This window comes from Convolutriloba macropyga, chromosome 5, assembly GCF_964194025.1.
Source record: "Convolutriloba macropyga chromosome 5, txConMacr16.3, whole genome shotgun sequence".
Classification (NCBI taxonomy): Eukaryota; Metazoa; Xenacoelomorpha; order Acoela; family Convolutidae; genus Convolutriloba; species Convolutriloba macropyga.
The window spans coordinates 77,201,078-77,228,982 of record NC_134472.1 but is presented as its reverse complement, the minus strand read 5'-3'; the positions used below and the strand labels follow the sequence as shown (position 1 = coordinate 77,228,982).

The window sequence follows — 27,905 nt, the reverse complement described above, 5'->3', positions numbered from 1 at the left end:
ATTCTTTCACTCCTTCCACCTCTCAAGCATTAGGCACTAAATAGTGGACACTAATATCGCTGATCCTTCGAGGCGACAGAAGCATACAACACAACAAGCGCATATTTCTCTATTCTTTTCTTACTTCTCTTCTTTGACTAACTCATACCATATTCTGGTTTTGTTTCGGCTGCTTCACAATTGAAAACGAAAAGGTCCAAGAAAGATTCTTATACTTCAATTTTTCTTCAATCAGTCCTAATCAGTATCGACACATGTTGTAAAAGAATAGGGCTTTCGAATGTCTTATTTGATGAAATTGCTGATGACTTGATTATTTGCAGAGATGATTTTAATAATTTCACCTATTTTGATTAACTCAGTTTTTTGAAATAATACTTTGTTGTGGTTTTGACAGCTGTTCAGACAGATATTGCACTGTGAAATATGTGGAAAGTTTTTATCACTTTTGTGAGTTTTGAGTTTATTCTCCGAATTCAAGATTGCTAAAGTGTTCTTTGTTATTCTTTGACTAACTATTCTTTTCTTTATCATATCTAATGATAGATGGGTGAGCTATATAATGGATTGATTGATGGAATGGTTATACAGCTGATTAAGGATATGGCGGAGGGGAAAATAGTTGTTGGGGGATTATCCTTATTGGTTGCCATATGATGGAGGGCGGGGTGGGGGTTCCTTGTAAGGTGGAGAGGACTGTTAAATGCCTTTGGTGGTTAGGGTTTAATGTAGGCGATAGGTGAAGGGGAGAGGGGAGAGGGGGGAATTTGTATGTAGGGTAACTTTTGTGAGGTTATCGCAAGTGACAAGCCGATAAAAATTAAAGCAAGTTTAACCAAGTTATCATCTGTCGATTTCATTCCCTGAAGGCTCTTTTGTCCTGCCCGCCTCATTTCCCATTCCCTCCTCCTCCTACTCTCTACTATCCCTATCCCTCAATTACATCATCATCTACCTGTTTCGCAGCAGCAGCAGCAGATTCGGATTGAACAGGAGCAGCCGACCGCGGTGTGATCAAATTTGGGGGGAAGAGAATATTAGATCAGTGCGGGTGACGGTGACTGTGATGGTGGCGGGGGGTAAGTTAAAGACTGTAATTGCTGTCGGGCAATGAATGCTTTTAAGGCATTTTTGCCACCCTGTTGCGCTAATGCATACTCTTGTTTATTTCGTAAACTAACTCAAGAACGATCTTCAAATACACAGATAAAATCTGGTGAGTTTGAGTTAATTATCTCATTTTTTAAAGATTTTAAGCAATCGTTTCAGTTTACATTCAATCACAATTTTCTACCTGTAGTTAGAAATGTTGCCATGAGTGCAAAATTTTGATCAGACTATTTTGACATTTTTATATTTCTGCAACACATTCGAAAAATTGATGGCGGTTTTCTGGAGAAAGATAGCTAGCTGCTCAGGTAGAAAAATTGTAATCCCAGCAGAATTCTTGCATATTAATACATATTTGAGTTACCTCCTGGGACCAATAAACTTCCCAAGAAACTTTTTCTAACTTTTCCAACTCGTTCCGCCTATTGCTTTTGTTTTTCGTCCCTCATCCCGATCAAAAACGCACGGGTCTTGAGCGAATTTCGGGTTCTTTCCCATTAAAGCCCCCACCCCCACCACAAAATTATAGCCCCCTTTTGGTATGTATAACATGATGGGGCTATAGTTATATAAGCATTGAGTTCAGTGGGGGGGGGGGGGGGTATACGGCATATAACCATTGAGCTGGGGGCTGGGGGGGGGGGCTGCAATGGGAAATACTCGAATTTCCTTCGCATTTCGCCCAAATTCCGCTCATTTCTTGTTCCTTTTTTGACAATTCTTCCACTCAGTTTGAGATTACTTTGTGATCCAAATAATTTGGCCAGGTAATTGTGTAATAAGTGGATTTCATAAACCCTCAACAATCTCACTTCAAATTTCCTTCAGTCTCTCAGTTTGTTGTTTATTAGACAGTCGTTAAAAAGTTAAAGCTTTATTAAAACCAAGAGAAAACATTTAATTTCAACAAAGTCTATAAATCTTCATAAAACATAAAACTATCATAAAATGCACTCTTAATCATTGTATATTATCTCGACACATTTCCTTGTTTTTCAATTTATTTGTCAGGAGACTGGTTTTGTTGGTAGTGGCTGTTAGCAGAAGGAAGAAGCAATTAGTGGCCTGCCAGATAAAGTTAAGTATTTTTGAAACATTTTTGGGGTAACAGCATGTCCAAAATAAACGTTCGATTGACAATTGGAAATTACATTAGCCGAAGATCTAGTTAACAACAGACCAATAATTATATCTTCAATAATTATTTTTAATTAAAATTGAAATCTCGGTTGCAAGTGCAATCTTTTTTTTCTGTGCTGGCAACTTAATAAAATTTTAAAATTTCTTCTTTTCTTGAGAACTCTAAACCGATTGAGAACCCGGCCGATTTCCCGATGTCGTCTATTTTCACAGACCTGAAAAATTGAGTTTTCACGTACGCAGAATATTTCTTGAAAAATCAGTGGCGAACTTTTCCTCTTTTAATGACACTGCGCTCTTGGCTTTTGAGCAAAGGTATAAAAAATTGGCTGTAACATTTCTGCAAAGCTAAAGTTCGAATTAATAATCTTTTGGTTCCTGCGTAATCGCAGAGGAACAGCATTAGGCCTACAGTAGCCTGTTCTCAGCTGCCCTTTTTCTTATTATTCCCCACATTTCAGACTGTTCTTTTTTGAGTTAATTAACTCTTGAAATTTTGACAACTTTTCGATGTAGGAGCGGAACCTGTTCACCGAAGCAGAGTTGTGATGTCAAAAATTTTTAAAAGTATTTTTTAAAAGTATTTAAAAGGCAAAGTTTTTTTTTTAAATCGTATTGATGTTTTCGGAGTTTTCAGCACCTGTGTTTTTAGACCAGACTTAAGTTGCAGATAATTTTTGCCAACCCGTCATTGCTTTGTTTTCTGCTAAGCTATCAGAGAACATTTAAACTAATATGTTGTAAAACCTTCGCTTGTATCATTCCATTGATTGGAGTTTTGAAAATAATAGCTTTTTAAACTCAATTATGCTATAATTAAATTTAAAACAAATTCATATTTTTTCGTTGTTTTTTTAAATTGTTTTTTTTTGCAGGGCAGTTGTTATCAATGTTAAACAGGTAGTTTCAGTTTTCTTCAGTATTTTTTTTCCTAACAATTTCTGGTGATTTTGAAGCTCTGGTGATATTTGACGTATTAATTTGCTGGCCATGTTTACTTTCAAAGATTTACGGGAGAAAACTTGAAGTGGTAAAAGTTATTAAACAACATAGTACTAATAAGATTGTGCTGAAATCTAATTATTGGCAAGAATGCAGTGCTATATTCATTTTTTGAATTCACGAACCAAAATTTTTATCTCAAAACTGAAATGAAAAATTTTTTGTAGATGTTTCAAAAATTTTGGTTTCGGAAACTTTAGCAAGTTCCGAATTGATCAATTCTGACAGCAAATACAAATGGAAAACTTAATTTGTTTCAGATAATGGATGAAAAATTTGAAAAAAAGCAATACTATCCCCCATTTTGGCATTTTATATCTCTTATTAGATACGGTAATATCTTTAATTTTACTCAGAGCGTACTTTGAAATACTTTCAACTGAAAACAAAAATTTCGACGCTATAGGTTCGGATTTTGAGATGTTTGAAGAAAATTGACTTGCCAAAATTTAGGGGAGAAAATTCTTGGACAATGGATGACTGTTGCTACCACGTTCAGTTTCTATTCTCCAAATCAACGGAATGTTGCACTACTGGCATTAGGGGACTTTTTTTCCTGGAAAAACGGAATTCTTAGTCATCAATTTATTCGATTTAGAAGTAATTCGGTCCACTCTTTCAAAAGAGATTCTAACCTAACTTTGGATTCTAAACAGTTGTCTTTTGCATTCTAGGTGAGTTGGCGTTATAAGCCAAGTAGTATTTTTCTATTGTTATTTTAAATGAAGCTTCATATTTAAGTTTCATGCGTAACTGTTTTTTGACTATTTACTTATGGAAAACGGAAATAATGAAAAATTGAACAAATTTTGTCCAAGAATGTGTAATTCAATGGGCAGTTTGAGTAGATTTATAATTTTTTGAATTTGTTAAGTGACAACGAAAGACAAAAATTTGATGAGATTAGCAGAGAAGAACTTGCTTTTTTCTATGTTAGCACAAAGAAATTAAAAGTGGAAGTTATTATGACAATCATACCATTTCTGCAACTTAAGTTCTTATCTTTTTCGAATTTTTTTATTTTGTGCAAATTGCGTTTTTGAGAAAAAAATGAGATATATTACCTCTCTTACCACCTTATTTGAATTTTGTTTACTTATTCCACGAGAAAAATGAGATTTTTTTAAAGACGTGAAAAAGTTGGGCGCAAATGTGAACTTTTCCGACTGTGGGTGAATGTACCCGTGAAATGGACAGTAGAATACACAGTCACACACATCTGTCTACATTCTGACAAACATTACTTAACTCACTCTGGTTATAACTCATTAATCCCACCCTTTTCGGGTACACTCTACAGCCCCATTTGTCATCGCCTCCCTCTGTTTTTGATTCCTTCTTGAAGCAACGCTGAAGTAGGGAGGCTAGCGGGTAGTGGGTTGGTGTTTGGTTTGGGGGGGGGGGGGGTTGTTGTGCATATATACGTGTGTTTATTGGTTATTTTACGCTGTTATGGCCCATTTGCAGATCTAATCAATGATAGCTATTGTAACTGCAACAATTTTTGTTCACTGTTTTCAGAGGAAATCAGATGTGAACAATTGTCTAATTTCCGTTCTCCTCTGTGGCGATTGTTTGTTCCTGAGAAAAGGTTGGTAATAATTTCACAAAAGTGCTTTTTCACAATCTAAAGAGCGGTCACTTATTTGTTGTTCAGTTCCTGAGAAAAATTAGGTAAGTTACTAAATTCAACATCAAATATCATTAATGTCAAAAACTTCAATAAGTTACAGCATGAAACGGTCGGGCCCAAAGTCTAAATAGAATACATTTAGGGTTAGTTTTTTTTGAAGTTTTCAAATAAACTGAAAATTGATTCTCACTACAAAAGTTTGCGAAAAGCCTTTGATCTTTTTAGCGCTATTGACTAAAATTTTCATTCATTTATGGGAAATATTCTTTGCTTTCATATACTTTTCTGGCGCAAGCTAACTTTTTTCTCTGGGATAAGTTTGGGAACATTTTTTCGGTTGCAACTTTTTTGCTCCTTTTGCAGGGGGGATGAATTGAAATGTAGTTGAAATTTTAGTTACTTGGGAGCCAAATTCATTTTTGCGCAAGCTGACACTACTCGAGCCATTTGTCTATTTTTCCTTAATTTACCAATCTATTGTCTTCCCAAACCTCTCCAACTTTTCCAAATTTCTCTTGGGGAAGTCACTTGAGGAAAGCTGAGCTATCTACCACAATAGATCTGTTCAAGCTAATTTTCCCAAATGAGAGTTTGAAGCACCCTCGAATTTCTCACATAAGCATTAATGGAAGCCACACGGACAAACAAAGTGTCTGTTTAAATATAAATTAAGGACCCCTAGCTGCAGTGCTGGTTTGTATCTGTGGCAACTAAGACAAAATCGAATCGCTGGTCTAACTTTGAAAGCACTGGAGCAAAAATTCCAGCAATTTTGTACCAGATTAGAAAAGTATATTACACAGAGGAAAAGCGAATTGTCTGCTTCAGAAATTTCCTCAAGTGGGTTTAACCCTCAAGCAGATTTTGTTTAAATTTTCTTCTTCTCCGATGGTTCTTAAAAATAAACACATGACAGTAATTGTCCACAGAAATGCTCTAAGCCAAATCTTACCAGAATAATCAAAACTTTCGCCATTTACACTCAAATTACCTTCAAATCGTTCCCTCAAAACTGGCACACAACTTTCCCAGTAAACATATTATTGTTGCTTTAATGTTTTTACAAGAATTTACCACAGACGTTTGCGCAATTCCCCCCCCCCCCCTTACGTGGCAATTAAGCGGGAAAATTTCATGTATTTGAACAAATTCGGCGACTGAGAGTCTGCAGCAGTCCCGGATATTCAGTCTAACGTGATATTGTTTACCAATTGATTATATTTATAACTGTTTTAATCCCTCGAATTATAACTAGAGAGACGTTCAGAGAGTCCCGAAAATGTAAACATTTTTGCAATTGACAAAATTCTTGCGCCAAATTGTTTTTGTTTCCTTTTGCACTACATTAAGAAAATATTCAGGCTCCCATAAAATTGTACAAGCAGTTAAAATAAAAATTAAGGACGGATAGTTGGTGTGTGACAGTTGATTGAATTCCCAAATTATTGTCTATATCAATTCTTGTGGGATATTTTGCGACACTTGTCTGGAACGTAAGTTGATATTGCCTCATGACTAATTAAACGGGTTAAAAATATTTAACAACTCGTGGTTCATTTTTTCAGAAAATTATTACTGCTTATTGGTATATTTTTTATACAAACATGCAGTTAACTAGTAATCCTAGTTTAGCAGAAGTAAGTACTTGAAATGAATTTCCATATGCGGAATTGTTAGACGTCAAAATTTTGCATCAGATAAAGTGAGTTTTATTCATATAGCTAGTTAGGTCGCTAAAGTTATAACTTATATTTGTAAGGCAACTATTTTTCAAGTGTTCCAGAAAAAACGTGTAAAAAACGTATAGTGATCAATTTCATTTTTGTATAGATCTTTTTTCTTTTGTTTTATTTAACGTCTATGTTTCATTAGTTTTTAGCTTAAGGGTCTCTAACTAACAGTCTTTGATTGAAACCTTAATTAAATTTTATGCAATAAATTAATATAACGTTCCTGATTAGCTGTTGAATTTAGTTCGAGCCATTTAGAAAAATTTGCGCTTCAGAAGTACAAAAAAAATCAGTCAATTTTGAGGCGGAAAATTGGGGAAACCATTCAAAGTAGTTTTCTACTGTGTGCTAACTATATTTAATATAAATTGATAAGGCAAATAATGTTGTCTGCTCATCAAAGCAATTTTGTTTGTTCAAAAAATTATCTTCGGTGACAAGTTTCTCTAATTGTCTGCTGCGGAATATTTACTGTTAAAAATAGTCTGACTCGCATATAATTTAATTGTTAATCGTCTTTACCCAATTTAAATAAAGATGCCTCCTCACACTGTTTCAATTCTTTAGTCGTCGGAAACTTACGCAAACGTGTATTTTTTCATCATTATGATTTTTAATAATAGCAAGATTTTTAGAAAGATTTAATCATACAAAAACTTATCAGAAGTCCGGAAAAATTTATTTTCATACATACATTGAAGTCAATATTGCACAGAAAATTATCCCAATTGTTTGTACAATTTGAGAAGCGTCCTAAGCGCATAAAGAGTGAAAATATTTTTTCTCCATCAATTTCTTCAGATCTATGATAACACAGTTTGTCTACACTGAAATCACCTGTTTTTTGGAAGTCAGCAAAAGTTTTTAAATATAGTTTATAGACATAAAGCTTCTCAACAACACCCCTAAAGACAAAAAATATACAAAACACCTTCAAGTTTGTGTCCAGTAAATGAAAAATAGTCTTTTTCAAATTCGTAAAAACAATCTCAGTAGCATTTGCTATGCATCAAGACCATCAATTTTTCATTTCTCAACATTGAATAGTTCAAAACAGTGAATAGTTCGAAATTTACAAAAATTTCTATCACCTAATTGTTGCAAAGTTGAGGACAAATTGTTTAGATTTTTTAAAGAACAACTGAAAGTGACAAACAATTGAAGGCGTAGAACATTTAAAATTACACTGAAGTATTTTATATCAAAATGAACCAAAATGATTTTATTCAGGTGAATTTTTCATAATTTTGCGGGACGAATTAAAAAAAAATTAATAAACTTATTTATGTTAACTGGAGAATTGTCAACCATAATTCTTTACAGTTTCAAGACTCACTTGAAACGATTTGACCCAGAATTTCAAAAAGACAAGTATTATGCTTTTTTAAATCAAAATCTCGTTAAATTTTTTGAAACCTCCACATGCTTTTAGCTGGTTACACAATCAATTGCAAACAATTTTTTCTGAATATCGAAGCATTCGGGCAATTTAGATCTTTCAAATTAGCAAAAGTGAACTTTGAAAACATGAAACTAAAAGCAGAGAGATGTGTTCTTTTCTAAATTCTAAAGCTATTTTTTCAAATTATTCTAATGATTTCAAATGAACTCAGCAATTCAGTTTTCGCATGAACTCCAGAAGTTAAAAAAAAGTTCCATGAAACTAACATCAAGTCAAACAAAAATTGTTCTGAAAAGTGGAGATGGAAATCTTTTTTCTTTTCATTTGTATTCTTATGTTGCCAGTGCACATAGTTCAAATTAGTCTCCTCTAGAACAAAAAAGGAGAAATTTTTGAGATTTTTGAGGTTTTTGAATCTCCATGCTGAAAAAGTAAAGGCAAATGTAGTATATAAATTTTTTGTTAACACAAATTTTGTTTTTCATTTCTCTATAATTGGAAAATGCTCCTCGATTTGTTCTTCCCAATCTTTGGTCGGTTGCGTAGTTTAAAAAACCATATACATTTTCACTGTGAAATTTCTCATATGAAGAACTAAGTTTTCTTTGGAAAGAAGAAAGAGGAATCTTCTGTTCATTTTAATACACAAAATATTTTAAATTCCCTATTTCTTTAAAACTAATCTTTCTTAAAATTGTGAAAAATCTAAACATAAACATAGCTATAAACCAATGTTTACCAGCACTATTAAATAAAAGCATTTAAGGATAGTCTTTAACGTTCCTTTACATGTTAGAAGCTGAGTGCAAAAACTATCAAAAATTTTGAAAAATTAGGAAAACTGTTAAATATCTGCTGCAAGATGCGGTTTTAAACGTATTCGAACTCAAATTTTTTCAGTCAAATCTAGCTGGAACAAAGCATCTCTTGGATTTTAAAAAACGATACGGACGACTATACAACAAAAATGACAAAAAACTTCAAAAATTAAATTTCAATTTATAGGGTCCATTATACATTTAGCGAAACTATTGCCTTAAAAATTAGAAACCCAAATTTTCCAAGAAAAAACAATCCAGACCTAAATAAACGGTGAAGTGTCGTGAGTAATGGTCAGATGTCAACAAGAAAATCTCAAAAAAGTTCCATTGATGGCAAGGTTTGTATTTGTGTTTGTGTGTGTGTGTGTGTGTGTGTGCGCGCGCGCTTGTGTGGGTGTACGTATGTGTGTGCGCCTTTGCAATGTGTGGTATGTAAGTAAGAGAAACAATGAGTAAGTCAGAGAGCTAGCTCCTTTGAATGTTAGACACCAAAAAAGGCAGAGAGCAAAAAATGTCAGACTTCTTGAAAAGTTTGAAATGTTACTTAATATTGGCTACAATTTACCGCTTCAGACATGTCAAAGCCAAAATTGCGGCTTTTATTAAATTCAAAAAAATCATTTTGGTTTAGAATCTCGCTGATGAGACGTTTGCCAAATTTCAAGAAAGTTTTCTTCCAATCTGAAAACAAAATTGACAGAATTTTTTTAAAAAACTTCCAAGAAATTACATTTCAAATTTTAATGTCAAAATTGCTCTAACCGATACATTTCTTTTGTTTGGACAAAATACAGAAAATATTAATGAACGAACCTTTAGTATTGACCTATTGCCAAAACGAAAAGTTTTTTTGATGTTAGTGTTTTTATTTCTAAAAAGTGTTGTGTGTGTTGTTTTGTATGGTCCTTTCTGTGTCTATGTGTTTGAAATTGTATTACTTTTGTTTTATGGAATTTGGCGAGTATTTGTTTTTGACTGCAGAGAAGAAACGGCATATTCTTTGATTCAAATATTACAATTAATTATCTCCTATGCATATTAGTTGCTTTCGGATACCAACAACAGTTTTTCTGACAAATTTCATGTTGCTTTTGCAATTTTGAGAGGTGTGTTGAAACATTCTGTGCTCAGCATAAGTTTGCAAGAGCCATCTTGTGCTTTTTTGAAAGAAAACAGTGAAAAGAAAGTATTAAGTTATGAAGATCTTTATATACAGACATCTAGTTTTTTGTATATGAAGCCTGTTGTATTGTTAAAGTCTTCTGCATTCTTAGTTTAAATTACTTATTGCAAGATTTCTGGTAGCAATTATTATTACTTTGATTTTTTTTGCTTCGAAATAAGGAAAATTTTTAATTGAGAATGATAAATAAAGGATTTAACTTTGAAGATCATAAATTCTAAAAACATTTCATTTTTAACGTTTTGTTGAATTTGGCAACGCCACAAAGTTTGAAGTCAGCTATGTAATTACATTCATATATTTTAAGTTAAAGGCCGTATCTAAATGACAGTTTGTACATCCCTACAAACCATAAACAACAAACAAATATTGCTGTCAGTTGTTTTCCAAGAAAACATCGAGAAGATTTCAAACACTTTTAAGTGCAAATTAAAAGACAAAATCGCGCCAATAAAACAGTGTGAGAACATTGTTCAGGTAACAAATCCAATCATTTCGCAAATCATATTATATCACAACTAAATTACAATTTGAGATAATTCTCTAGTCGTTATATCCGTTTTCTGTGATCAATATTTCTACTGAAAACTATCTGAACTCAGCCAGCAAATTTGTGACGATTGAAATTTATGCAGAGCATCAATTTTTTGAAAATTGAAACAAATAATTGTTTGTGGATATACGGTTGATGAATCGCTCTTTTGAGGGAACCATTTATCTTTTCTTCTCTTTCCAAACGTGATCAATCACTATTTGTCACGTGATCGCCTGGTCGATACGTGAACAGGTGTATTTTTACTCGGTTACAAACGGGCCAATTGTTGCTTTTACTAAAACTACAAAAGGATCGGTTATAAATACTAACCAACCGAAAATCAACCAGAATTTAACCAATTTCCTTGTTCTTGGACTACTTGATAAAATTGAAGAATTGTTGGCGCTAGAATTGAGACTGTATGTTGGTTTTTAATTAAAATCCGCCTCTAAGAGAGGGAAAATTTTGTCTTTTTTGTTTGCTTTTGCCACATTTTGACTTTCACGCTGGTAAAACTGGCTCAAGTTGAAACAGAAAATGGCAAAAATAAACATCCCATTTGTTCGCGTATCATCTATTTTAACAGATATGACAATTATTGTTGCAGTTTTATGTAAACATTTCATACGCTGAGCCAGAATTCTCTTTTATGAGAAGTAAACTTATATTTACAAATTATTTCGCAATTCGTTTTGTCTCATAGAATACAGAAATTAGAAAGCAGACGAGAGAAAGGAAACGAGTGCGTGGGATTGGGTGCTCGTGGATAGATGGGGCGAGTAGCAGAACATCGGAAGGAAGCTTCTCGAATATTCTAGAAGAATATCTCATAATTCCAACAGTTTAAACGACAAAACAGCTGACGAGTTGTTTGCTATAACTGGTGCTCCGACTATCGTCATATATAAATTCGAAGGTAAACAAAAAAAATTTTCTTTGATTTCTCGAAAAGCTGATGAACAAACTTGTATATTTGTCACGTGATCGCCTATGCATATAAGTTGCTTCCGGATACCAACAACAGTGTTTGTGATAAGGGTACTTAGATTTACAAGGCTGAGTTTTTTTCAGAATTCCCAATCTGATTAGCAATCATCGTATTCATTTATTTTGGGTTGTAGCAGTTACCGGAATTGCTAAATTTGTTAACCTAGTGAGGGACAGGATTGTACCAAAAGCTCATAGTTCTCAAAATAAATTGGGATTCGCTTAGGACCCATTTTCTCCTTCTTCCTTGTCCTTCAAAGTGACATCTCTAAAGCAAAGTTTGCCGAGAAGCTTTGAACAAATAAGAATTTTTTTAAATGACGAATGCTAGATTACTTAGTTTGATGCTGACATGGTTCTAATTCAAATCAACAGTCTACTAATTGAGTTTACCATCCCCTCCTGTTCTTTAAATTCATCAATTGCGTTCCACTTATTCGTTTACTCGGGCGATTTGTTCGACTCCTCTTTCATTGGGTGAGTCGAGAATAGAGCTTCTTTTTCAATTATTTCAATTTTTTCGTAATGAGCAAATTAATGTGGCTGTGACTTCAACCTTGTAACAATTTACGCAGGTCCAAATCATACCAGAGTAGAATAGAGCCATGGTTCTGGGGGAGGTGACAAGTCTGATCAAGCAGGGGGGATCCACCCGGTCCACTGACATGGTGGACAAACTGAACTTCACAGTGACCCCTTTCATCTTCATCCTATTTGCAACATTCACAACTATGCGGATGTTCGTGGGAGACACTATCAAGTGCTGGACTGAGAACGACTTCACACGTAAGATACCGAATGAACGCTTCAAATTTGTCAGTAGAAATACTTAACCCGTGTTAAGAAAATGCGACGAAATCGTTTTTTGACAATTTTTGTCGATTTTGTCGGTTTTTTATGTAGGAAATGTCGATTATCGTCGTTTTTGTCGGCATTGTCCGTATTTGATACAAGAAGTGTCGAATAGCGTAGTTTTTGTTGTTAATATAGTTAATATAATTTTAAAATATTGTGGCGCATCGACTCGTTACAGTTTTCACTATTTTTTAACAAAAATCTGAATGACGAAGTGTCAATTCTAATCAACGAACCAACTTGAAAAGCAATGATGACTGTTGAATACACAACAATAATTAAATTAACTGCTTCGTAGCTATCATCTATGATAACTAGTTCTTCCTTTACCTCACCAAGGAGAAAAATAATCTTAAAAATCTTTAGAAAAATCTTTTTTCAGTGGATTCAAAAATTGAAAACTAAATCGTGTCAAGCGCAGAGCTGCTATGTTGCTAGATGTTGCTAGGAACTAATGCGCTCGTGCTATATTTTCACTATTAAGTAAAGTTGAAAACCGTTTCGTGGGTTGTTCTAGTACAAAAAAACCAGTACACAGACAACATGTGTTGGGTGTCTAACACGTACTACCTGCCCCAGAGGACTATGCCTTATCAGGGCAAAATGGACGGGACAGATGAGGAGATAGTGTACTACCAGTGGACTGCCATCATACTCATATCCCTCGCAGTCACCTGGTACCTCATCGCCCTCTGCTGGCGATTCTTCATATCCAGACATATGGACTTAGAGACCATCCTCAAATATGCTGAGTCAACGTTAGTCTTCTATTGTCACTCTGTTCATAGTTCCATTTGTTAAAAATCTTTAAAAACTTCCTTGCCAACTTTAAATCAAATCGAATAAGTTTTTGACTCCGAATTTAACTTATAAAGACATGAACTAGCGGGGACAATTTTTCCTCCCGCCGGATTCTTTCGTATTGGACAATTTTCTGCTAAAACAGAAGTTCGTAGATGCATCAAATGTCAAACCCTACGAGCAATTAAAAACTGCCCTCTGAATTAGAAGTCCTAATTTGAGTTTCGAGTATAGTTTTTCACGTACTAACAATGCAATGGGGTTGCCAACAGACAAAAAGTTGAACGTTAATGAAACAAAGAAGCTCATTAATGTGCGTTTGCACATGATGTTCCGACCGGCGCTCATCTACATTTTTGACTTAACTGTCTTTTGACTTACATTTTTGACAGAGAGATAATCAAAAATAAATGTTTGAGTTTTAAAAAATAGTTACAAAACCAAACTAATAACTGAATTAAAATTACCATGCCATGCCTCATTAGGACAAGATCTGCCATTAAAAAAATTACGAGAAAAAAACAACAACAATAACGAAAAACTAAAGCAAAGATTTCACGGCAAAAACTCTATATCTATATTTAAAAGCACCTAGTAACAACGTCAGATTACAATCAGACAAAACCCTAACTACACAATTTTACTTTCTCCTAATTGCACAGCAGATGGGATTGCTCCTTAACGAGACAAGGTAAAATGTTGATGAAAAGAAGAAATAATGCGGCAAAATTCAAAAATCAATCAAAATTTTTTAAACCAAATAAATTCAAAGTCTTAAAAATCATTAGCTTTTAACGAAATAGTTCTTAATTGATTTACAAAAAGTGAAAACGAAATCAGTAGGTTTGACTTTGTTTAGACTTAGCCATAGTAACGGAATAAAGATGGAGTAAATCTCAAAAAATATTAAAAACAAATTACAAACATTGCGAAAGCCCAAATTAGTGAAGCCATTATAATCATTAGCTATTATCTGAGTTAAGGTTTTTCTTTCATATTATTTTTACAAAATAACAGCCTTAATTATTCTGAATGAATGAATAAGTTCAATTGTGCTACATTTGAAAATCTTTGGGATCTGCTAAAACGCGATAGTGCTAAAGGAAGATAAAAAAACACAAATACACAACTTACATAACTTTTATGAAAACGCATATTGACCTATAAACAAAACAAAATTTAGGTCATAATATCAGTAAATCTGTTAGTTTTTAAAATACAAGGAATTGTATGGGACCTCTCAATAATGAGAATATGTTACAAGTTGAAGAGAAGAACAACAAAAACCGAAAAAATTGAAAAGTCCTTAAAACTTTGAAAAATTTGCAATTTCATAAAATTTAACCCTATTCGCTATAAGCTGAATGTTTTTGGTAAAATCATTCATTCAATCCTCATTTATAACTCTATGAGACGGGTTTGCACTTTAGGGCTATATAAAGAGTAAAACAAACCAGCGAAAACGGCAAATTCAGAAAATTCAGCGTGCATGGAAGTCATTACACCAGTAGTTAGAAGATAAAACCGCTAACTAGATTAATTTTGCCTGATTTAGAAAAACAGTGGGTCTCGTCATTACTGAGACGGACTTACAGTTCACAAAAAAATACCTTTAATATCAATTAATGTTAGAAAAACTTCCCAAGAAGTCATTTTCTAAAGACTCAACAGCCATTAAGTTCAATAGCTTTCATTAGAAGTCAATAAATACGCTCAATTATGCTTCAATTTTTGGACAAGAATATTTTCCATGCATAGGTAATCAAAAAGACATCACGATAAGTCTTATAACTATGGAAACAACAACAAATCCAAGCAAAAACCAAAAATTCTGTGAAAAAAAGTGCGAGAAGAAAGTGTTGAAGCCGTCTAAACTATAAGTTTTTCTCTGAAAGTTTTTATAAAGATTTCAAGAGGAACCACTAGTACGAAAACATTCTAATTTTCTTTTAAAATTTTGAATTCTTGAGGCATTGAAGTCATGTAAAAAATAGAAGATAAAACCGCTAACCAGATTAATTTTGGTTGCATTATAAAAGAAGGAGGTCCTGTCATTACTCAGTATGACTTATATTTCACGAAAATAATTGTATGATCGGTTAATGTTGAAAAAATTTCTCGAAAAACCTTTTTTAAAGTCTTAACAGCCATTAGATGTCCATTCAAAGCTCTAAATAGATTCTCATAATGCTCATCGCAAAACGTATTGAACCTTAAGTCAATAACAATGACGGTAGTTTATGCCGGAGGACTCCAAAAATTTGTTAAGCCTCAAAAAAAACATCAAATTTTTGTTTAAATTACGAAATCTCAGAGTCGAAGCCAAAAAAAACACAATCGATTCACTTAAAACGAATTATTTTGTTCATTGGGATTCATTAGACTGTTAATCAGGTATGTAATTAACAGAACTTTGATATGAAAATGGACTATTCTCTGGGGGACTAGAAAACAACAAAAAATACGAAAGTTTTTCTAAAAAAAGAGATCGATTTTTTTATAGTAAACTTCCCAATGAGACCTGATCTAGTCTTTTTTCATCATCTTTCGTCTATTAGGAGCTTAATATTGATTCAGTTCGTGGCTGAAATGTAATTTTGAATTAATTTTTGCATGAAAAAGAAGTTAATTTGAAGAAAAAGTACACTAAAAGTTAACAAAATATCTGGTGTTCACACAATACTTCAATCCTCGGTAACTCCTCGAAAAAAGAAAACTAAATTTAAAAAAATCTTCTTTGTTTCAAATTCTACGCTGGACGAGCTTTTAAATGATACCACTCACATTTCTCTGCGATGAATATATCGATTGGCCAAAATTGTCTGAACAAAAAAACCCATTTGAGTATATAGTTCCTCCCCCACAAGTGAGGTCGGAACAATAAGTATTGAGATTACTTTTTCCGGTTCCTGATTGCTTTTCAGGCTCTTTATGAAATTGATCAAAAATCAAACTCTTTAGAATATCTTGGTTTTGAATCTGTGTTAAGGCGCGTTCTTACAGATTTAAATCCAAATTTAGCGCTTTTTAACGAAATCAACTGAATTTTTAACCGGACAACATTAGTTATAAGTTGATTAATTAATTAGGTAGCTTGAAACAAGTTGGGGGAGTTTCATGTGGTAGCCCCCACTCGAATAGCCCCCCCCCCTTACACCCTTGCCTCATATATTCCATAAGTGGGGAATAAATTCATGGGATGATATAATGGAAAAGACCTCAAGATGGTTGATGAGCTTAGATGCTTTAAGAAAATAATAGAAATATCACACTTCGACTTTAGTGTTCTTGTGTTCACCAAAGCAATTAAAAAGCTGCTTAAGATAAAGTTTTATTGGTTGATTTTAGTCGTATCAACATAGACCCTGCGACGAGGCACAAATTTGTGAACGACACCCTGTCTAAACACTTCAAAATCTACATACAGAGGAACAGGAACTCCTACTCCATCAGTCTCGCTTACATGGCTGTTAAAATTGCTTGTCTAGGTTAGTTAATGGCCCACTATTGCACTTATTTGATGCCCGGGTTAGTATTTTTTGAGTGCATATTATTCAAGCCCCAGTCGAGCTAGGATTATTGATTATTCTGCAAGATATTATAGAAATGTTTTATTAACGATGTTTATGTATGACAACGAACAACCCACTTGCGACGTATCATTGTGGCAATGAACTAAAATTGGGTGATATGGTTATTTAAATAAACATGTGAGTATTTAACCTATTGGTTATATTCTACAGTTTCCATGCTTGAGAGGAAAATAAAAAACTGTATTGAATTAGCTTAAAAAATTGTATTGAATTAGCTAAAAAATTGTATTGAATTTGCTAAAAAAATTGTATTGAATTTGCTGAAAAAATTGCATTGAATTTGCTAAAAAAAATTGCATTGAATTTGCTAAAATAAATTGTATTGAATTTGCTAAAAAATCTAGAGTGTAAATAATTGTCACTTTTTGGTCATATTTGAAAACTATTTATGCGCCTCGATGAAATTGTCATTTTGGCCTTAAAAAGCTGGCAACGGGGATGTATTTTGATCAGCTAATAATAAGAAGCAGATATTCCAAGTGTGAATTTCCGGTTATCATTTTTTTACACTTTATGGTTCATCTTTTGACTCTGCTAAAGCATGCAATATGATAGGATTTTTAAGCCAATAAATGATAATTTTTCAATTGTATAACATCAATGATTACAAAATGACTTTAAAATTATAGCCATAAAATAAACGATTTATGAAAAATTGTAAGTTCAAAATCATATTTTATGTTCTCAGTATAAATTTCGTAAAACTGAACTTCTAACAACAAATTTATAGCACATTTCAAAACTGGCAGCGCAGATATGGGCGAGATTTGTAATTGAACTTTGTTTTATGACTTATAAGTTATTCACGTGTGAATTGGTCATAAAAGTTCTTCTGGTTCCATTTATATAACTCAAAACTTTTACAACTCTAATTTATAGTGGATCAAATTTGGTCAATTAAACAAGTACTTAACAGTATCAACCATCTGGAAGAAAACGTTTGGTCCGAAAATCTGATCATAAATGCGTCATATAAAGTAACATTTTTCAATTCGTGTTGAAGTCTCCAGAAAGAATTGATGGCACCTGGATAATTGACCTGCTTAGATCAACAAATTGTTTTTAATGAAGTATTTCATGCCTGGAAACAAAAACCCTAAAAAGTTGTGAACAATTGTGTTTATAAATTGTGCTACTTCATGACAACCCCGAAAAGCCAAGAAGAACAACAAGCAAAAGTGATCAGCTTAACTTAAAATAATTGCTATTCATCAATTTCGGTTTCTTGCCATTTTTCATTTATTTGAAAGATGCGTTGGAAGTAATTTTTGTCGGCCCTATTTTTAAGGTTCTGCAAAGGCTATTGCGTATTGTGCTTGAGTCTTGATAGGCACAGAATGTATCAATTTTCCCCCTCATAAAGCTTAAAAGCAATCAAACTTTTGCTAGAATTATAAATGTTTGCAAGAAATTTTTAGCTCTTCTCCATGCGGCCCAAACAGCTTTTCATTTGGCTTTAAAAGTGAAAAGTTTCAAAATTATCTTAAGAATTTATCATTTGATATTGATGAAAGCCAGTGAAAATTACCTAGCGAGAAATTTAACCCTAAGGAGCTTGCAACTGTTCATTTTTTATGCCTGAAAATAAATTTTTTTATGTAAGCTAGGAAAGAAAACTTGCATTTATTTTTTTCTCACTCTTTTGCTCAACTTTTCAATTAAAAGCCAAATGCCAATAAACCTAGTGCAATAATTTTCCTCTATGATGCTAAATAAAGTTATCAAAATTTTTTCAAAAATATAACTTGCCATTTATATTTTCCAGATCCTTAATTTTAGCAAAATTTGACAAGTTATAAGTGCATTGAGGTTTTAGAGATTTGAAGTTCGCAAGTCTAAACTGTTTGAAGAGTATAAGCCAAAACTTATTTTTTGGGTATTTCTGATTAATGGTTCTCAGATTAGTAGTCAGTTACCATATAGCCTTCCCTCAATAATGTGGTCTTTAATTATGATGTAAATAGTTTGTAGGAATACATCTTTTTATTAGAAAATATCCTGTTTTAAAGAAATTTCGTTTTTTTTGTAAGACTGAAATCAAACTTTAAGGAGAAATTGTTAAAACAATTTGTACTTTGTTCTAGGGAGTTTTTTATTTTACATTTTTGTTTGAATATGTTCCACAAATGATTAAGTGACGTCTCTTAAAACAATTTAACTCTTAGCCTAAAAGTTGTTTTTACAGTAAACACATCGGAATTGTGGGCAAAAATGTCATTTTTGATTTTAAACAATTGAGAACATGTGCTGGTCTATTTTTATTTTAATTTCAAATCATGTCTCAAAGTACCCACTGCATAATTTTCTCTCACATATCGGGTGATTGCCGAAATAGCTATAAAACAGACTTGGGTGATGTAAAATATAGACAGTAATATATATATAATGAGTTGACTTGATTTAACTGAAGCCCATTTGAAAACTAAAAACTTTTTAAACCTAATGATTTATTTTCAAAAAAATCAACCTATTCTTGGATTTTGTTTGCCATGTTTTATTATTAACACTGGTCATTATGCAGGACTCCTATAGTGATTTTATGTGTTAGAGGGAATTGAAGTAACCTTACTAAATTTAGAAATCATTTAAAGAGTGAACTTGGCCAGTTATGATAAGAAAATTGTAACACGGTTCAACTTAAAATTCATCAACAATTAGTTTTAGGAAATGCCGTTATTTACATAAAAGACCTTAAAGAATCAGCAGCACAAAAAAGTCGACAGAATTTTCTGTTTGACGTTTTCCGTTTGAAACAATCTAAAAGGAGAAAGAGCGATAAAGGACAAGATCACCGCGATATGGCAAAACTCAACTTATAACTTCGCAGCCATAAAAAAGACGTCGGCATGCAGTTATCTAAAGATTTGCAGGATTTACAAGAATCGAAAGATAAACCAAAATTTCTTCGTAAAGGAAGAGCATTTTTTTTGAGACAGAACATATATTCGGAAGTTGTATCAGCCATCTGTTGAAATGTAGATCTTTAAAATTCAATTGCTTCTCACGAAAACTACTTTTCACAACAAATGTCCTCTCTTTTGTTAGTTTTTTTGTTTCTATTTTTGAAAAATTGTTAATAAAAATTTTTACTATGTTCTAAAGAGTTTAATTTCTTTTTTGTACATATTTGGTTGAATATCTTCCAAAAATTATAAAGTGATGTCTCTTAAAACACTGTAACTCTAAGTTTAAGTTTTGTTTCTACACTAAAGACATCGCAATTGTGGGCAAAGATGTTACTTTCAATTTTAAACAATTGAGAAAATTTGCGAGTTTCTTGCTAGCTAAGTTTCTATTCATTTTTCAAAATACCCGTTGCATATTTTTTTCTCACATAGACTGGAGATTGCCAAAATAGCTGCGAAACAGACTTAGATGATGTAAAATGTAGATAGTAACATACATATTGCGCTGATTTCGTTTAGTTGCAGATCTTTTTGAAAATTTTGTCAACCTAATGATTTATTTTCAAAGAAAATTTCAAACTTTTATTGGATTTTGCTCGCCATATTTAATTTTTAACTTTGATCATTATGCAGGAGTCCTATATTGCTCTCTAAATGTGTTGGAGTGAATTGAGGTGATTTTAGTGAATTTAGAAGTCATTAAAAGTGTGAAAATGTCAGTTATGATAGAAAATTATCACATAGTTCAGCTTAAAATTCACCAATAATTAGTTTAAGAAATGCCGTCATTCACATGAAGGAAACAAAAGAAGCAGCAACATAAAAAAATCAACAACATTTCTCGCATGACGTTTATGGCCTGAAAAAATCTAAGAGGACAAAGAGCGTCATTTGCCAACAAAAGCAGACAAAAATATCACCGCGATATAGCAAAGCTCGACTTACAGCTTCCAGGCTATTATAAAGAAGTCGGCATGCAGTGATCTAAAGATTTGCAGGATTTACATGAATCGAAAGATGAAAAACTTTGTTTGTAAAGAAAGAACAACTGTTTTTTTAGAGAGTTAGACAATTTGTCCGGAAATTTTTTCCTTCATCCGTCGAAATGTAGGTACTTAAAACTCAAATGCTTCTGACAAAAATTATTTTTCAGTTCAAATGTTTTCTTCTGATTAGTTTTTTGTTTCCATTTTTCAAAGGTTTAAGCATTGTTCTTTTAGAAACATTATTAGCACTTACAAATTATCGTTAACATTTTATCATCGGTTATATGTGAATGCCTTTTCTAAAACTGAAACTGGTACAAATACAAGAGATCACATATTTATAGTTTTCTGTGAAAATTAGCCGTTGCTGCGAAGATAGAACAACAACGCCGATTGAGCCATTTCTTGATGTAATCTAGAAAAAAACTGGCTCTTATTTTTTTGTCACTCATTTGCTCCTCAACTTTTCAATTAGATGCCGAATGCCAATAAAACTAACGTAAATTTACAAATTTTTTCTCTATGATGCTAATAAAAGTTATCAAAATTTTCTCAGTAAACTAATTTTCTATCAAACTTTTCCCACTTTTATAATTTTATCAATATTTGACAAGTTATTGGTGCGCTGAGTAGAGATCTGAAGTTCGACACTCCAAACCGTTTGAATAGTATAAAAAAATCTTATTTTTGGGGTATTTCTCATCAATGGTTCTCAGATTAGTGGTCATTAACCGTATAGCCTGCTCTCAATAATGGTGTCTGTAAACTTGATACAAATTGTTTGTAGGAATACATTTTTCCACTAGAAATTTTTTTGTTTAAATGAAATTTTCAGTCTTTGTTAGGCTGAAATAAAACCTCACATGAGAAATTGTTAATAAAAACTTGTACTATGTTCTAGGGAGTTTGATTTTTTATTGTATTTTTTTGTTTGAATATGTTCCACAGATGATTGTGATGTCTTGATTTAATTTAACTCTGAGTATAAGTTTTTGTACAGTAAACCCATGATCTGTAAACAATTTATCATCTTTTTACAGTAAACATTTTATCATCTGTCACCTATGAATTCCTTTTCTAAAATTGAAAATGAATTTAATATGTTTCTACAAACAGAAGAGATTTCATATATCTGTTTTTTGTGAAAATCAGCCGTTGCTGCGAGTATAAAAACAAAAACGCCGCTCTTAGCAAAATATACAGAAAGCCTTGAAGTCCGATTTTTAAAACTTGATCTTAAGAGAGAGATGTAGTTTGAATGTTTTTTTTTATGTTGAAAAATACTGAGTATTAATCGTTCATTTGTTATTACAACATTATATAATTAACTTTAATAAGTCAATAAACAGATCATTTTTTTCAAAAATCATTTGACTTTATATATAACATTATATTTTTTGGTTGAAATGAATCTTGGATATATGCCATTTTTTGATTGACAATGACTACAATCTTTTTGAAACACTCAAATAAAAAATATTTGCAAGGACGATATAAGTTTTTGAACCAGTCATTAAAGCCACTACAGTGAACTCACAAGGTTCAAAAATAATTTGGACATTCGATCTTTTCTTTGCACACCGACTCTTCTCTTAAGAGTAAGAATTGAACTCTCGTCAACTTTTAAGTGACCCGAGGTCAAGTGTCATTAAAAACGGTGTGATGGCAAAAAATGAGGTCAAAAAGGGGTAGTGTCACATCATAACACGTACTGTGCGGAATCAAGAGTAATGTGTATATGGTAGCTCCAGCAGTAAGGAACGAGATATAGTATATAGCATATGATATTCATAAATACATACATACCATGTACTATATACTATGAACAACATTATATTTATACAAATTAGAAGTTAATGCCTAATTCACCAGACAGTTGAGGTTTACTTTTTTAAGATGAGCCTAAGTTATAAAATGACAGAAAGAAGAGCAAAAGTGAAACTTCAAAACCACACCAATACTTTTGGAATGAAATAACTTTAAGGCCATTAGCACCAATAGCTATCAACTGAAGGCATCAAGTAGATTCACTTAAATCTCAATAAGAAGAAATTTAGACTCAATTTTGATCAGAATAAATTCTACAACTACAAAAAAGATACTCAAAATACCGATAATATCAGTAATTGAAAAATTCCGTCTGTTGGTTTCTACATAAACAATTCGTTTGATAAAAAATGTGAGGAAAAAATTTGAAAGTGCTTTTTTTCGTCGTTTATTAGATAAATTGAAGCTAAAAAGAAGGATCTGGATGGCTTGAGAAGTTTCTATTTGTTTGTTGGAAAATTGTATTTCAATTCATAATCCTCCTAAAAACTTGCAAGATTTTTGCAATAATTTGTATTCAAAAGGGATTTTGGAAAAAAAGCCATTAGAATTAGTTCTGCTGATCATTTTTTTGTAAAATTTAATTTATTTGGTTTTCAGTTTGTTTTAGCTACGACATATAATTTTAAAAATTCGGAATTTAAAAGCTTGCCAAATTCTAGCAAGATTTTGAATCCGGGATAATTTTTTCCCATGAAGATTGGTTTTGTAACTTTTTTAATCAATAATAATTTGCTTCAAGTGTGTTTTCTACTACAATAGTATAAGTTTCATTGTTTTAAAATCTACATTTGTTATAAACTGATTTATTTTTTTGCCTTGATTGATCTTGCAAGTTTCTTACAAGAATCTTGCAAGTTTTGAATTAACCCTTCACTAGGTTAGTATGTAATTCATAGTATATAGCACGTAGTTTGTATGTGCATATTTATATATCGTATACTATGTACTATATAATATATTCTTCACTTCTGAAGCTTCGATATATAGTCAGTCCGATAAAATTGCAACGCTATTGAACGTTTCAAAGGTCAAAGTTCAATTTCATAACATGCAGATATCTAGCAAAACACTGTCCATTTGCATGCCCCGAGCTTTTCGAACTTTCTCTTGCGTGGCAACTTTATGGTACTTACTATACACATAACTGTCTTGAGATCGGTGGTTGAATTCTCACAAGTTCACTGTTTTGTCCTCTGAATTAGCAATTGAGCCTAAAAATTGACATGAATCAGTCTACGATTCTGCATTGCTTGAGAATTGAACTTACGCACGCCCAGTTTTGATACTGGCTTGGAGTTAGGTACAGGAAATAAAGAGGGGGTGAAAACTCATTTCAAGTACATTCAGATTACACCATACAAGAATTTTGTCACTGTTTTAAGTGTCATATATGACCTTGTATGAAAAAAGATTCAATTATGACCGACTTAGTATGATTGCTAGAATTTTGTAAGTGAAGACGGGCAACCAGGGGATGAAGACCTTGTTTTCAGTGCTACCAATCCTGCAGATAACATTTCTGTCTACCCTGTTTGGAGAGGGATACATCTGGTACGGTATCGACATAATCCAGAGGAACATGCACTGGCACATAGCAGAGATCAAGCCAGTCAGATTCCCAATTGTGGCTTGGTGCGACTTCTTCAGAATTGTGCCTGGAAACCTACAGCTGTACGTATTCAGTTATGAATTGCTTCAATACAAATTTGAAATCTTTTTTAATAATAACCTTCCTTGTTTTTTTTTCTCTCGCTATCACTTTAATTTTGATCTCCACTGAATAACTTTTGGAATAAATATAATGAAATTTCTCTTCCGACTATGAGACGCCTGAAAACGGACCTTATGGTCTGATGGCGATCTTTCTGGTGCTCTTTTTTTATTTTTTATGTATTGATCAAGTGTGTAAGTGCTCTATTTATTCTGTAAAGACACCAGTAAACAATTTATTATAAACAATTCATTAATAAAACAATATTATACGGATCGCTAGAAATAAGTAGTCTAAAAAACCAAAATTACAGGCGTACATGACTTAAAGAGCCCAATAGTTCAAATAAACAATACTCAACTATGGAATAATACGGAGAACAGCCAAATTAACCAATATGAAAAGCATAGACATCTGTTGATTAACTGATCATTAATAGCAAACAACTAATTTGAGCAACAACTAATTCAGTTGTGAACTGATTGAAACGAAACTAGAACCGAAAACCACCATTAAAAAATGATTCTCAGAAAGCTGTGGTTTAAGAAACTTAATTTACAGATTGCCATTTTAGAGTGTCATGTGCTGAAGACTCCGAAATTAGATACTTTTTTTCTTTAATCAAAAGCTTTGCAACAAAGTAAACAAAACTACTGGAACGATGCAGACAGAGAAAACGCAGGAAACAAGCACAAATAATGGAGCACGGAAATCTTTAACAAAACCAAACAAGGTCTCAAAAAGTCTTCAAAGAAGTGTTGCTGGGACACCGCAGCTTGTAATGATTTGATACTGTAAACTGATGGTGAATCTATCTTGCTCCATTATTTGTGCTTGTTTCCTGGGTTTTCTCTCTGCATCGCTGCAGTAGGTTTGTTTAATTTGTTGCAAAGTTTTTTAGCAAAGAAAAAAGAAATTGTCTAATTTTGGATTGTTTTCTCAGGAATAGTACATTGTCACGATTTTTCAACAATATAACAGTTTTTGTATTTTTCGTGATTCATTTTGTTTTTTTTATACAAATATTTGCTATCTTTTTTTCCCACTAATTTAGCAAAGGTAAGTAGTCTAATTGGGTAGGTAGCATGATTGGTTTCAAATCAAGTTTTTCTTCGAGTCATTTCTGGAGTCTTTTTTTACGTTTCCTTCAAGTTTTTCACTTTAAAATTCTCTAGCTTGTCACTTTTGGCTTCGACTGACGTTACTCATTGTCTCAATCGAATAGAGCATCAGATTTCCTGAGCAATTTTTTTAACACATAGTGATCGCGTGTGGTGTCGAAGATCGAAGTAAACACTATATTTGTGTACTTTTTAACTTTAGTCTAATCGTGTAATCTAACCGCAACTGTGCTGGAACATAGAACTAGTTACGACAATTGAAAAAAGTGCTGTAGATTTGTATATTCTCGTCTTTTGATTTTCTGTATCAACCCATCTTCGACGCCGATAGTTCAGTCGCGACTAATTTTTGACAATTTTGCAGTTACTTTTTTTTTCACAGAAGAAGGCATAACAAATCCTTCGATTCATTAAACTTTGCAGTAAAAAAATAAAAGTATTTACAAAAAAAATTTGCAGATTTTCTACTCAAATTGTGTGATGTTTTAGCCTGCCCTTCTCGAATTTTTATCTTTTTGAGCTCCTTTTAAAAAACTTTTTCATTACTTTTTAGGTGATCAATTGCAAGATTTATGAAATAAGCTAATGTATTTTTGATTAGTGCAGATTAAAATACATATAATATACAACGCGTGAGAAAGTCAGGGATGTGAAAAGTTATAAAATCTTTGTGCCTCATTTTTTTGAGAAAAATTTTTTTTTTGAGAAAATCTCTTCAACGGTTGGTTTTGATTTTACAGAAATTTCCTAATGGTTCAACTTTTGGATCTCTCTGCATCGATCAGACAAAAATGATTGCACAAAAAAGGCAGGGTGGCATAAAATTCGTATGCCCCCATAAAATTTGGAACTTGGAGCAATTTGAACAGAAACACAATTTATCTGTAACAGGTTTTGGGTCCATGGACTCTTCTGAAGGTGCCCAATTATTGTAGAGTGATGATTCTTGTTGAGTTATAGCGGGAGGGTTTCCCTTAGATCTTATCATTTTGAATTATATGTTTTCCATAAAGGAATACAAGTGGTGATCTTAAACAGTGGTGTGGATCACTGGGAATTAGGAAAAAAAGAATCATCCATGGTCTATCAGCCAAGGGCCAACCGACTAGCTGAAAGAGTAGTTTAAACAGTGAAGCGGGCACTTCAAGCGTAGAGTCCGAATCTCAACGTGTCATGGGGCGTTCCCTCAAAGGGCACTGATGACACATCGAAACACATCAAAGACGAGGAACAAAACTCCGTTTGAGCTCCTTCTGGGACGCAGAGTGAGACTACCAGCAATAGCATATTTTGAATTGTGCGAATCCATTCTATTGGAGGACAACGAAAAGCCACAAATCACTCTTTGCGACTTTCATCATCAGGAAGGGCCTGAACACATGTTTCATAAAACCCAAAAACTCAACTCGGACAATCCTATTGAGCGACAACAAAAATGCGAGACTAGCCGGGGACAATGTGAAAACTGAACCACAAGTGAAGGACACCATATCTCAATCAGATCCACAAGTTCAGAACACAGATGTGGGACCTTCAAATCAAGACGAAGCTTCTGCGGCCACATCAGCAGCAGAGCACCAACAACCAGAATTATCAGAACCTGCAATAACATCAACAAGACAAAAAACCCCGACAGATAGGGAGACGCTATACCCACAAAATGGCTTAAAAAAGAGGGCGCATGTGATGGTTTCAAGGAAACAGCAAGAGACTTATAAACTCTCTTTAATAAGTTTTCGAAGAACGAAAGAAGAATTTACACGACAAAGTGTGCTTTTATGTTGTTAAATAATGGCCACAAAACTTAACTCGATTCTATTTTTGTGTTGGCGCTATCATTATCTCATTGACCTATCAATCAGATGTCAGAATTAAATTCTCCCTCCCGTAGAACTCTGGATCTAACATCCACGGACCTCCGTCTAATGAACTCGATTGTATCTAGGCCATATATGATTCTCATGAAAAGTTGATGAAAATGGAAAATCACGTCCGGGATTCGGAACTAGGATCTATTCACATGTCAATCAAGTGCAATATTTCAAGCTAATCTACAATTTCGCGGTTTAATTTCACATAGATAGTTTTTGTAAATACGTAAGTTTATTTTCAGTTCCTATTTTAATTTGAAATTCAACTTATTGAATTCTTTTGACTCGCGTTATCGACCACAACACATTGTTCTGTTTCGCATGAAACTGTTGCTTCAGTTTTCGAGAAATAACGTATTTCCGTCAAGTTCTGACGATGATTATCACGTTTCGTCTTTTTTTTGCTTCAGTCAAAATGTGTCCTTGACAATGATGTTTATCAATTTCCAGGTATTCAATCCACTGCGTGCTGGCTGCCAATCTGTTCAACAGAGCCATATTTGGAATAGTGTGGTTCTGGCTCATATTCACCTTCTTCGTGACCTTCATCAACTGGCTCATCTGGATATTCCGTCTGTTCGCCAAGTTCTTCACTAGAAGATACGCCAACACCAGACAGAACTACCTGAGGGAACTGCTCATCATCGCCAATGACGTCAGAGAAGGTAAATAACATTACTCACTTGTC

At 33.1% G+C, this 27,905-nt stretch overlaps 2 protein-coding genes across 5 annotated transcripts in view; one reads left to right on the top strand and one right to left on the bottom strand.

The window, feature by feature from the left end:
• Positions 1-27,905, bottom strand: part of LOC142339672 (stress-70 protein, mitochondrial-like) — a 129,721-nt gene that overhangs the window by 82,016 nt on the left and 19,800 nt on the right. Inside the window, exon 1 of one of the 2 annotated variants that reach the window (XM_075389889.1) lies at positions 27,071-27,082. The exons of the other annotated variant lie outside the window; for it this stretch is intronic. The gene's annotated coding sequence lies outside the window, so the exon portion shown is untranslated. Of the gene's footprint in view, positions 1-27,070; positions 27,083-27,905 lie in introns of those variants that run through there. 2 annotated transcript variants of the gene reach the window in all.
• On the top strand, positions 889-27,905 carry LOC142339671 (innexin unc-9-like). 3 transcript variants are annotated; one of them, XM_075389886.1, is made up of 7 exons: positions 889-1,079; positions 11,260-11,472; positions 12,119-12,329; positions 12,916-13,156; positions 16,548-16,687; positions 24,008-24,185; positions 27,668-27,905. In XM_075389886.1, the coding sequence occupies exons 3-7, from the start codon at positions 12,149-12,151 to the stop codon at positions 27,888-27,890; spliced, it is 963 nt and encodes a 320-aa protein (XP_075246001.1). In that variant the 5' UTR covers positions 889-1,079; positions 11,260-11,472; positions 12,119-12,148; the 3' UTR covers positions 27,891-27,905. The 3 variants fall into 3 exon arrangements, with proteins under 3 accessions (XP_075246001.1, XP_075246002.1, XP_075246000.1); XM_075389887.1 differs by lacking the exon at positions 889-1,079 and adding an exon at positions 4,751-4,843; XM_075389885.1 differs by lacking the exon at positions 889-1,079 and adding an exon at positions 5,675-6,378.

Excerpts from the sequence above, each read along its gene's own strand:
- LOC142339671 (XM_075389886.1), top strand. The coding sequence starts at position 12,149 with ATGGTTCTGGGGGAGGTGACAAGTCTGATCAAGCAGGGGGGATCCACC. Across the intron at positions 16,688-24,007 it reads TGTTAAAATTGCTTGTCTAG|TGCTACCAATCCTGCAGATA; the intron begins GTTAGTTAATGG and ends CCTTGTTTTCAG. Across the intron at positions 24,186-27,667 it reads GTGCCTGGAAACCTACAGCT|GTATTCAATCCACTGCGTGC; the intron begins GTACGTATTCAG and ends ATCAATTTCCAG.